At 41.5% G+C, this 13,139-nt stretch overlaps 1 protein-coding gene across 4 annotated transcripts in view; it reads left to right on the top strand.

The window, feature by feature from the left end:
• The window catches only part of znf609b (zinc finger protein 609b), an 87,811-nt gene that overhangs the window by 56,489 nt on the left and 18,183 nt on the right, over window positions 1–13,139 (top strand). For all 4 annotated transcript variants that reach the window (XM_019886718.1, XM_019886717.1, XM_019886719.1 and 1 more), the window contains one exon: window positions 5,307–5,532. In XM_019886718.1, the coding sequence (XP_019742277.1) occupies window positions 5,307–5,532 (226 nt within the window). The remainder of the gene's footprint in view (window positions 1–5,306; window positions 5,533–13,139) is intronic.

The following is a 13,139-nucleotide window of genomic DNA, read 5'->3' as shown; positions in this document are numbered from 1 at the left end:
ATATGGCTGTCAATATGGCTGTATTTTTTTCATTTCAATTGTAGTTTTTTTTATTTTTATTTTTATGAATACATTAAAAAAAAAACGCAAACCACGAAGCCGCAAGACATGAAGTGCGAAGTGGCGAAGGATTACTGTAATAATAATTATAATAATAATGATAAATACAAGCCTCATGCATTTTATTTTGAAGACACATTTCTTGGCACTCAAGGACACCGTGCAATGTTACATTACGTTTAATATAAACACCGAAAAAAATTGAATGAGAGAAATAAATTTAATTTAAAAAAGGGGGCAGATCAAATTGACAGGTTGAGTAGGCAGTATTAAACAGGTGCAGTTTGAGTTGTGACTGAAAGAGTCTCTTCCTAACTACTATTGTTCTGCCGCTGTGCTCTCGGTGCAAAGCCTGCATTTATACTTTGCCATGTGTGCAGTCGGGGGGAAACAGGTGCAAACTGCACTCAGCTGTCAAGCTTTGTGGATGCGTTTGCGCTACTATGTCAATTGCCCACTATCCTTTGTGAATACGACTTTAAGACGTAGCAAACTGCGGGTGCAAATGAAGAGCAATTTAAAGCGCCATCAGCGGCCGCAGTTCATTCTTTGTGGATTCGGCCCTGTTTGTGCTGTCGCCTGCCACCAAGCCACCCAAATGCAGTTTATGAAGTAAGTATATTGTAACCACTTGCTTGCAAACTTTGATATTGCTTTGGGAGATGGACTTCTCTGTGCTGGCGCCGGGCAATGGCTAGCAATGGGCCTAAGTCCCCACACCGATGTTTGAAATGAAGGAAGCCGCCAGCCAGGGACACCTCCCTCTCAGCCATCGGTGTGGCGAAGTTGAGCACACAGCCCACCATTGTCCAACGCCAGCATGGATAAATTCATCTTCACCCGCCGAATCAAGTCATGCTGGGAAGTGCACTGCTTACCATCGTTATATGTATGCATTGTGTTTTATAACAATACTTAACCATATTTATAATTTCACATGAGTGAAATAGTGAAAGATTGTGGCCAAAATTTTGCAAGCATTATATACCATGTCAGGTACATACAGCTGTCAGCTTTTTTTTTTTTTTAATGTTTCAATGGGTTCATACATTTCCTGACTATTTTAAGATGGACAATGGATCTAAATGATTAATCATTTTTCAAAACAGTTGTTGATTAATTTGATGATATTAATTGTCAGCTAACCCATTCATTTGGGCACCTGTGAGGAGTGGCAGATAAATTCTTATCAAAGGCAAGGCATGTATATTGAAAACATTTTTCTCATTTCTCAACCCATTTTCAATACCAAAACATCCTTCTTTGATATTTTGGCTTTTGTGATGTGCCATCCATGAACATGGATCTTGCCAGTACTAGCTTTAACCTCACTCTGCTTGTATTATCGACCTATTTTTCATATTGATGGCAATAAGGGTTAGGGTTAGCCCTTCGTTTCCCAGAGTGCATTGCATAGCACAATGCAATGAATTATTGAAGCTATCATGAAATTAATTCTTGTCATATACAGTCCCTTTGTTTTTGTCAGACATTTGGGTTTCAGATCAAAAGGTGAATATGAGACAAAAGTTCAGAAGCCCAGTGTTAATTTCATGACATTTACATCTAGATTAAACAACTCAGGACAGAGCACCTTTTGTTTGAAGCAAAAGTACTGGAACATATGACTGATGAGCATTTGTGGTTTCCCAAGTGATGCCTTTTGGATCGATTGGATGCTTAATCATTAGATAGTTCTTGTTTTTGGCTTTGTTTCACCTATGGAAACTGCATTTGCTGTTACGTGAACATGAAGACCAGAGATCTATCTATGGGAGAAGCTCAACAACTTTTGAAGTCGAGATAAGAGGAAAAATCGATCAGAGGTATTACACAAACATTGGGCACAACCAATAAAACATATGGAATGTCTTGAAAAGAAAAGTACCGGTTACTGAGCAACAGACATCAAACAGGGCGGCCATGGGTATCAATAGCAGTTGATGACAGAAGCGTTGTGAGAGCTGTGACTTAACACCCAAAGACAACAGTCGGTGGCCTCACTGCCAACCTCCACGGGGCAGGGGTGAAAATATCAAACTCTATTCTTTGAACAAGACAGAGAGAGAAAAGAAACACACATGATACAAACCATTCATCAGTAAAAAGAATCTGAAAATCAGATTGGATCTTGAAGTCGTGGTGAGCCACAAAGGTTTTGGCACAAAGTTTTATGGACTGATGGGATGAAGATTAACCTCGACCAAAGTGATGGAGAGGCCAAAGTATAGAGAAAGAAAGGATCTGCTTAGGATCCAAAACACAAGCTTATCTATGAAGCATGGTGGAGGAAACGTCATGGCTTGGGCTTTCATGGCTTCTGCTTCTGGAACGGGCTCACTAGCCTTTATTGATTCATCAATGATGAAAAGTGGAAGGTCTTAGACTGGCCAAGTAAATCACTGACCCTCAACCCAAGAGAGCCCGCATTTGAGCTTCTGAAGAAGTGACTGAAGAGAGAAACCACCAGGAAAAAAAAAAAAGAATTGAAAGAGGCTACAGTAAAGGCCTGCAAAAGTATTTCAAATGAAGAATGCAACAGTGTGGGTCGCTGGATTGATGCTCTCATTGCAAGTTCTGGTTATTTCACCAAATATTGAATGGCATTCATTTAATAACGTCTCATGTAATATTTGTGCTCACTTGGGTGGGTTCCAACAATTGTTTCTTTGTCCTGAGTTGTAAAAAGCATGACATCCCAGCTGCAATTCAGAACTTTGGTCTCATAGTCACCTTTTCATCTGAAACCCAAATATCTTAAGTATAAAATAAAAAACAAAACAACACAGGCCTTTGCTGTTCCAGTACTTTTGGACTGTTTTTGTTTTGTTTTACCTGAAGTTCATTTATTGTGCCACATTTATAGACATTTATACATTTTGTGTTATTGTTTTTCTCCTCCAAGCAAACCATGACTTTAGATTGTGTGTAAAATAATGAGTGACATCTCAATCAATACCTCCACGCGAGTTGTCATGCTCACCATCGCAATTCCAAATTCATGAGTTATTGGTAACAGGACCATCAAAGGGACTGTATTTAACTGATACATGTCACGCATCATAAAGAAGTCAAAGTTTTACTGTGGTTTTATTTTAGGAAATGAGTATATGTGTACTGCATTGTAAATGGTTCGGGTACATGAAAGGGGCAAGCATGGCACATCAGCAAATCTACCCATGATTTTTTAATTTATTTTTATTTCTTATACCAATGTAGAAGGGCTAAAATCACACACTATATTCAGAAGGCAGATGAATCGGTCAGGTCCTCGCTATTCAGCATGTTTAGTTAGCATTGCTTCATTCAATTTGCTCCAGTAAAAAGTTGATGTGTTACAATTCAGAAATCATTGTTTTGTAGCCCACATCAATGTCCACGATCCGTTTCTGAGTCTTCAGAGTAATGAACGAAATAAATCTGAAGTTAATGGGGCCAACATTGGCCCGTTGTGGGCAGGTTATAGTGTAATTATAGTCAATGTAGACAGCTTGCCCATGTTTCTCTTCCAATACAATGTGGTTTGCACACTAACAACACAAACTTCACTGGCTCTTTGTAAGTCAGTTAAATATTACTCTTGCCAGTGTGGATCGATGGTTTGGGGTTTCAATAAGAACATGTTGGTGTGACACTCGAGCAATACAGTTTGGGGAAGTTTTTAAAATGAACTTGTGAAATCTTGTGAAAAGGGAAAGATCGCTTGGCATTTTGCATGAGTTTTTGGATCCTTGCGTTAGCTTTCGTCCTTTGCATCACATCATACTGTATCTGTGAACAAAATCTGTGTGAAATAATTGAATAATAGAACGGAAACTAACTACAGTGCCGTGAAGTATTTTCCTCTCTTCAAAGAAAAATAAGGAATTTAAATATCAGGCAAAGCTGCGGCAAGTAAAAATACAGATTTGTAATGGTAATCTTGTTTATGAAGGAAAAAGAAACTACCGTATTCTAAATTACTTGGCTCTGTCTGAAAAAGTACTTGCCCCCTAAACCTCACAACAGGTTGGGCCACCCTCAGCAGCAACACCTGACATTAAGCATTTTCTATAACTGGTAATAAGTCGTTTACATCTCTGTGAAGGTATTTTGGCCCGCTTTTCCTTGCAGCAACGATGAAGGCCGTTTTTTTCTCCCTTTTCTTTTGTTTTTATAACCCATTCAGAAGTTAACTTTCTGACCTTGTTTTGGATCGTAGTGCTGGTTCAGAACCCAAACTTGGATCGCAAACTACTCTGATAAAGAGCAAAATTAATGGTATAGCAAAATGTATTTGTTCTCCTTATTTTCAAGAAAGATATCTTGGGGTGAATCTTATTTGGTGGACCAGCGCCACAGAGCTCTCATCTGGCAGGATTTCTTGTCTCATAAACTCATCGCTCCACATAATGCATCAGAAACTGTTCCACAGTCATTAAGATGTCATTGGGCTTGGCTCTGAAATCTGGCTGTGTGTGTGTGTGTGTGTGTGTGTGTGTGTGTGTGTGTGTGTGTGTGTGTGTGTGTGTGTTTGGAGAAGCAGGAAGTTATGGGTAATAATATTGTTGGGGAAAAACAGTGATCGCGCATATTCAAGTATCGGTACTCATTATTGGCGTGTGCTCAAAATAGTTGTACACTTACTCTGTCTGGAAAAAAAAAAGTGGTCTCAATGTATCCCCAGCCTCGTGTCACTCTAGCTGTTAAATCACCACTTGTCTTCCTGTCTCGCTTCCCTCCACCCACACACTTGACTAGCGCCAGTGCACTCCATCAGTTGCTCCCCGATGACTCGCTCCTCCCTTCCTGTCCTTTTCCTTCTCCACGTAGGCCGACTGTCTCTTCATTGCTGTCACAGTGTCAGAGCAGGTGGAATCAATTCCTGACCCTGTGCACCCAGCGGCCTCACCACAACTAGCGTTTTAAGTGAGGGATTTAATGAGTGATCACTCTGCGAGATGACTGCCGGCATGGGTCACACTCGCCTGTGTGTCAGGGAAGGCGTATTGGACCAAACCTGCATTACAAAGGCACTCTCAGCCTCCTCTTAATGCTCTTCAGCTCTATAGTTGGATGATATTGCCGCTTTAACTCCTCATTACTGACCACATTACATACCACAGTGTCATCCATGCACAATTTTCACATCCGCTAACTGTGGCATTCCTTGGGTATATCGAAGCATCATCTCTGGATGTGTTTACATCATGGTTCATCATTTTCTCATGGGTTGCTCTAAACACAATTTTTTTCCCCCCTTGCAGATGGAATCGCCTGTCTCAACACCAGTCCCTCCCCCTCTGCATCTTTTGGCTGCAGTAGGCAACAGTGAGATTGCCTCGCCATGTGAACAGATAATGGTGCGTACACGTTCAGTAGCAGTGAACACATCCGATGTGGCCCTATCCACGGAACCCGAGTGCTTAGGACCCTGTGAACCCGGTACAAGTGTCAATCTCGAAGGCATTGTGTGGCAGGAAACCGAAGACGGTAAGTGCACCTTTGTATCACGGCGAGAAACAAATTCAGTTTGGTTTGATAATGAGTGAAGAATCCAAGTGTCTGAGTTGTTTAAAAGTAGTTTTGGTTTTTATTTTTTTACAATGATTTGTGTTGGTGCAAATGTTTTTGTGACTCAGCGGTGCTCTTGTTCAACATCATTTTGGTGAGTCGAAAATGAAACAACCTCGTATTTTGAGATATTGTGCGGCTGGGAACCATTGGAATCGAGAGACTTGGAGCAATTCCGCTTTTTAAGTGCTGGCCAGTCTGTTGAAAAATGAGCCTGGGATTGTCTCGAGCTATAAAACCTGTGCTGTGAGTGTCAGTGTTTTTTCTCTGCAAACACTGGCCTGCTCAGTTTGGTTTGGCGCAGCGAGTCAGCACATTTTTATGTTCTTGTCACAATACAGTTGCTTGAAATTGCGTGTTAAAAGCAAAAGTCCTGGTTATTTAAAAAAAAAGGTGAAAAAAAGGAATTATTGCTGTCTGGCCCATGGCTGCCTCTTATGCACCGATAAAAAAAAATCATTTCACGTGCTAAGGACCTGAATTTGAATTGCTTGCATCTTTACAATAACAACAAAGGTGTGAAGGCCTGATGTGAAAAAAAAGAAATTCCAGCTATGGAAGGTTTTACATTCCTTGGAAGGCTTTCAACAAAGTTTTGGAGTGTGTCAGTGGGAAATGTGGTTTATTCATCGAGGAGAACATTGGTGAGGTCAGACACTGATGTTGGATGAGAGGACATAGCTGGCCGCTCTTGTTTTCAGCATTTTCTTCATAATGGGCTTTCAAATGAATTTGGGTGCGATTTCTTATGAGTGTGGTTTGTTAGAACAAGGGTGAATACGTCATTCTAACCCTGGTGCGCACCAAACAATTGGACCGAGAGAGCAGAAAGAGTCGGCTCTTGGTGGGATTGTAAACGAACTTTAGTGCCATTTGGGTCAGTTCATCTGAAAGATTATATGCAGACTAGTGTTGAAATGAGATCAGAAGACAAAGAAATCCTGAATCAATAATGGCCTAAGTCTGACACAGTGCTACTTGACTGCGACATGTAAGTGTCGATGCGAGAAGAGGAGACCCTGTTGTCCTTCATTATAATTTTAGATGCTCTTTGCAACACATAAGATGTCATGACTGGGTGATATTGAAATAAAATCCTCAACCCCCCCCCCCCTGAAAAAAAGAATCTGATTGTCCATTTTAATCACTTTTATTCCCCCATCAATAAAAGAAAAAACGAATGACAGTGACATTATTCTAAACTTGGAAACATTGTCCCTTTTAAAGCAACTCACACTAAATGAGTAATTTAACATCATTAAATTCGCTAAAATATTCCCTTTGGGATTAATATTTAGTCAAAACGGTCACTGAACTTAATGAATAAAAGGTGTTGCTTCCAAACAAACCCCAGCTCCCATTTGGTCACCATTTTGTTATCATGTGTAAACAGTGCATGTTAGCAGGCTACAGAAGCAACTGGGAAGTGGGTGGGGAGCACCTTTTGGATGGGTGTAAACTGGGCAACGTTGGGTTTATTTGCTCAATTGGCTTGAATGAGTTAGGAACTAAGAATAAATAAGTGCGTACCTTGTACAGCTACAAACTGGGCCAACTCGTTCTGTGCTCAGTCCTCAACAAGAACTTTTGTTGCATTTGGCTTGCATGCTTCTTGTACTGTGAATGAATTTATTCATCAATGACATCGCTGAGCTGCATGCTCCGATTTACAATTCCAATATTTTTTCTTCGGGAAGCATTTCATGTGTTCGATCATTGGGGACAAAGTCTTGAAAATGAAATGAACAAATTTGTAAAACACTTCCTGTGTGTTAGGGAGTATTCTGCAGTCCACTATTTATTTAAGACATTTTTAAAAAGGTGAGGCAAATAATTTTCCCCTTTGCCTCCCAACACATAGCCAGTGAATACCCTCACACACGTTAAGACATCAACAGATCATCCTGCGTTATGAAGTCCAAAAATGAGTTGTTTCCATCGAGGCCACCTCCTTTACCACTTGTGATTTTTCTTCCAGCCCAGGGCTGTCTTGACACATCCTTTTTCTTTTTTGCTACCGAGATTCCTGCCATTCACCCCTTGACTGTTCTGCATGCGAACTGAGAGCGAGTCAGGCAAGGGCCTGCGGCTGGGGTGGCAGTTACACAAGGAGACTTCTGTTAGTGACACAAACATGGCTCAGGGCCAACATCAGCACTGCATTTGCCTTTCCTTATTCTTTGCCTCTGACAATGTGACTGCCCCCACCTCTTCTCGGCATGTCACCCTCCCCTCCCAGTTAAAGTATGTCCTTTTCATGCACTCTTGAAACTGCTATTTTGGCTAAAGCAGGCTGTGGATTGGTCGACTGAGTCGCATGGGGGAAATACTTTAAGTGGTTTTTAAATGTTACGGTGGGAAACTACTGTAGCGGTTGTGTTGAAAAGGGCTTGGTGGGATGGGGGTACTTGGGGATTTAACTGTGCAGGTGTAAGCCATGTGGTAGAAACCACCAGGATCAATTTCACTACCGTATTTTCTGGACTATAGCCATACTTTGAACCCTGCGGCTTTTAATGTGACAATAGATTTACCCATAGTCTTGTCACATCTGACCAGTAAAATTGCAGAACATGTCACAGTTGACCAATGAAACTGGTCAAGTCTGCCCTCAGATGAATATTCGTCAGTCATTGACGGTTGGAGTGCGCACACAGGCTGTAAAAGACAAATCAGAAGTGTTCATGCGTAGCGATACACAGCTGTCTAGGAGCGAATGTAGTAAATAGCAGATCGAAAATAAGAATCTGGGAGTTGAGTTTAATGAGCATAAAGGGAAACAAATGCCACAAAAAGGGCGATCTATGCAGCGCGACCCCAGTCTCTCAGTTGTTTGTTTGACTCCCGACTCACACCATTGCAACGGACGGCATCCCCTGCGTCTCCGAAATACGCAACAATCATCTTTCCAAAAGCTGCACTGCCACAGACTTATGTGCGCTGATGCCTGATTTGTCGGCGAATTGACCTCGTGCGACAACGAGAGTGACTGAGAAAGGCTTTGGGATGCTAATACAGTAGCCGCCTTTGGCATTGTTTTGGAGCGTGGGAGGCGGGAGCGTCTACCGGTGTGAAAGGTAAAGAAAAGTTTGTAAAAATCCATTTGTGTGACCCCTTTCTTTGCAAGTATCCCATGTTATAACATGGAGACCAGCGGCTATTAATATCAAGCGCCCAGTGTACAAATGTGTTTTTATGGCGAAACTTAGCCGTTGCGGGTGTGTTTTGTAATCCGTACTACTTTTCCAAATCCTTTTGTTTGGGTTCGAGTTGCAGTCATGTGGTTTGTTGTGTAGTTAGATTCACTGCTATCTATGTATTGTGTAACAGAGAGTTGTCGTTTCCATGTGTAAAGGTAAGAACATTTAAAAACTGCGGAGTAAAAGGACTGCGATTGGCTGGCAACCAGTTCAGGGTGTACTCCACCTATTGCCCAAAGACGGCTGGGATAGCCTCCAGCATGCCCGCGACCCTCAGGAGAATAAGCGGCTCGGATATTGGATGGATGGATGGACTATGAAAAATTTACGCCTTGGTGTTTTTCACTTTGCCCCCATGCTGCATTTTTTTTATTGAGTTACATGGTGTCTTACCGCTATGATATGCTATTCATGTAGCCGACACAGCTATCACATCCCGCTAATCAACACTGCAATGGAAACACAAGCCTGATTAGGGTTTAATGACATGGCGAACCAAAGTGAACACTAGCACTTGGTGGAAAGGTGTTTTAAGAGATAAATAAAAACAGATTTCTGTCATTGTGAGGCATTTGAACATGGGGATTGGGTGAAACAAGTCAAGCGTAGCATTAGAAAGCAAGAAATATATGTGGAGAAAAAAAAACATCACAGAGGCCCATCCTGATGAGCAGTTGTGATGAACAATGCCATACGCTACTGCCTGCCAAGTCTCATACAAAGCTGTTTAAGCGTGTGTGTGTGTGTGTGTGTGTGTGTGTGTGTGTGTGTGTGTGTGTGTGTGTGTGTGTGTGTGCGTGTGTGCGTGTGCGCGCGTGTGCATTGCATTTAGCATGCCAGCCAACAGCTGCTTCATCACCCCTGCCTTTCAGCCTTGTGGGAGTAAATGAAGAACAGACTCACTCTGTGTAAGAGAAAGAAATGGATGAACATGCAGCAAGCAGTAAACAAAAAGCAATCAAAGAAGCTTGACCCCCTGGACATTGATAACAAGAATCTTGGTTGATAAGGCAGAATCCATTTTCCTGCTATGTGATTTGAGCAAAGATGGAGGAGCTTATTCAGCTTAGACTAGAACGGGGGTCGGCAACATGCAGCTCCAGAGCCGCATGCGGCTCTTTAGCGACATCTAGTGACGCCCTTGAGCTTTATAAAAATGTTTGAAAATGGAAAAAGATTTTGATAGTAGGCTAATATAGCTCAAATAGGTATAGATGCAGCTCCGAAAAAGGAGAGCTGTGGTGTTGGTTTTTTTTTAAAACATACGCTTTATTTATGCTTTTAACAGTCTCGACAGACACGTCTGCGTCCGACTCTGTGCATTCGCTATTCTCGTTCGACTCAAGAGGCGTTCAAAGACAGCCTCCGAAAAACGGAAATTAATGATCACTTCACTGACACTAAGAAAAGCGAAAATAATGCACCAAAACAAAAAATCAAGCGAGGAAATTACAAAATAAATTCTATAGGGGCGTTTGTGAACACACAACAAAGGAATGAATAACATCAACAATTCTGAGACAGTCCAGTCTCCTACATACATAAAGCATGTGTTTCCTTCATTGTAAGTTTTATAGAAGGCTTTTATTTTTTTGCGGCTCCAGACATCTTTGTTTTTTGTTTTTTTTCTGGCCTATATGGCTCTTTAAACATTTTAGGTTGCCGACCTCTGGACTAGAACGATACGATGGAATGGTTGTGGTTTTCACATTTTCACTTGTTATGTGGGTTACTGCTCCAGATTACCACATCACTAAACTAAATACACTCAGACGCTTTCTCGGATGATGATGGAGGAAAATGGGTCATTAGAGGAGAGGAAAAGCAAATGTGTGCTGTTGAGTCAGTCTGGTGGCAAGTGAAGCGTAGACAGGAGAACGGGAGGTTGTGGGGGTAGCGGGTCATAACCATGGTATTTTGAGGCCCGGTACTGACACAAATCCCCTCTGCACAGAGGAGGCAGTGGCAGCTCCCAGGGTCATGTCAGCATAGCGATGGGCCAACCCCTCCCAGGCTTAGCATGCTGATACCTCCAAATGTCATCTCTAAAGTGCTGGAGAGGTTTATTGCTCTTGAAATACAGCCCAGAATGCACTGGCTGCTGCTCGAGGGGAGAAGGAACACAGAGGGGCCTCCTTGGCCAAATAGTCCTGCTCACTGCCAGTGCACCTCATCCCCCTCTCACCAAAGGACCCCCCCCCCCCCCCCCGCAACCCCCCCCCCCCCCACACACACACACACACACACACTCATTACACTGCAGGCTGTTCCCAAAACAGGCCCCATAGATTCTCGAGATCACTAATAGAAAAATACGTTTGTCTCGTGGATTACATATGCATTAGTTCCCCAAGAAATCTGCGATTCTGCAGTTGCGTAATTTATCCTCTGATTTCAAAGCCCTCCGCTGAAATCCAAATAGTCCGTGGAACATAGGGCTATTTGCAAAATATTTTACATGGTAGTTTTCATCCCGGCAGCTAATTCGAATTCTTTGTTAAATCCATTCTTATTATGGACTCGTTCACACGACAAAATAGAGTTGTGAACGGAACGCATCCGTGATGTGACACGCAGGTACACAAAGCACGGCACTGAGTGACACGCACCAAAGAAACGTCACAGCAACAGTGTTTACAGAAGTAAATATGGTTCAGCGTGTAGGTTCATCTTTTTATTATCTGCTATCTACAGATGAGCGATGCGGGAGTGGATAGAACAATTTGCTTTTTTGAGCTCCCCATTTCACGGAGATGTCTACTAAAGATGACGTCACGCCATTGCAGTGCATCATAAGTGAACTGTCTGCGCGGCTGAATTCCTAGTATTTATTATCATACTGTATGTAGTATGTTTCCAATATTCAGGACAAGCCTTCCTCTAATATCACTCGAACCCATAGTTTGGTGAAATGGTTTGCACTTTTTTTGTAAGTCAAATAAAATGTCCTATTATGAAATAAATATGCCCAAGAGAGACAAAGAGAATATTGATATTTTTTGTAACATATATATATATATATATATATGCAAATCATTTCCTCAAAGAATTTGCTTTGTAACTGGTCATTTCAGGGTATTTTTTTGTTTTTTTGTCTTTTTTTTTTAATGCTTGCAGAAAACCAACTTTCAATCCGCGGAATCAAGATTCCCCCTCCGCAGAATCATTCTTGTTCCCCTCAGAATCAACACCTTTTCTCTGCAGATATCTCGGGGGGGGGACTCATAAATTATCCATTACATCATAGTCTCATGAGGATCACTGCTTTGAGCACGAGTTAAAATCTGTTCGGCATTTCAGGGGAGGAGAGGTCAATGTGAAACAGTTACACTGATAAAAACGGTGTGGATTACTTCCCTGTGTTTTATTTTTCTGAATCACTTTATTGTGCTAAAAGTAGGAAGCAAAAGTCACCCTTTGATCAAGTCGTACTCAATGGCTCAATTGACTCCAGTGCACTTTTTATGCATTTTAATTGTAAAGGGTACCAACAACCTCAAAATTACGTCCCAATTTTTTGCAGTGAATTACGAAAAGGAGAGAATTTTTAAAAAACGTTGTTCTGTTGTTTACAGATTGTGAGCATGTGGCACTGTACCATACTGTGTTTCTTTTTCTTATTCTATTCATTGCCAGAGTATATACGGTTGTGATGCTGGGTATGTCTCACACCGTCCCGAATATACACCCAGTGGAGGGAACACAATCCAGATCAGGATTTACTGTTCAAAGTGGTACAGCCATTGATCCAAATTAAATCGAGTGGTGTAAATGTGGCTGACAGGCACTTACGTTTTTTACAGCTCATGTGAAGTCCACCTGTCAGTGACCTCAGTTTTTAACTGACTGCAAAGCATGGTCTGCGCTTGAACAATGTGTGGTGGAAATTGTCTTTCAAGTAGTGGTTCAGAAAATTTGTCACAAATAATGATTTCATCTTTTACAATTTGGATAACATAAATGACAAACTTGTGCATCGCGAAAATTGCACCTATTTTGCTTTTTGTTGTTTGCAAGTCTCCTCTTGTCGGCTCCTGTACTTTCAGCCAATCATTTTCCTCATCGCTCTGCAAAAAAATCCATGTACAGTGATCCCTTGCTTATCGCAGTTACTGGGGACCAGAACCGCCCGTGAAAGAGAAAAATCCGCAAAGTAGATACCACACCCCTGTATAGATATATCTACATGTGTATGAGGATATATAATATTTATAAGGCCAAATTTAATGGTATACATGCATGTAGGAGTAAATGTTTGTAGTAATTAACATTACTTAATGCTATATAATATAATGCTATAGTATATATGCTATATACTTATATATA

This window comes from Hippocampus comes, unplaced genomic scaffold (assembly GCF_001891065.2).
Source record: "Hippocampus comes isolate QL1 unplaced genomic scaffold, H_comes_QL1_v1.1 scaffold261, whole genome shotgun sequence".
Classification (NCBI taxonomy): domain Eukaryota; kingdom Metazoa; phylum Chordata; class Actinopteri; order Syngnathiformes; family Syngnathidae; genus Hippocampus; species Hippocampus comes.
This window is presented reverse-complemented; position numbering and strand designations above follow the sequence as displayed.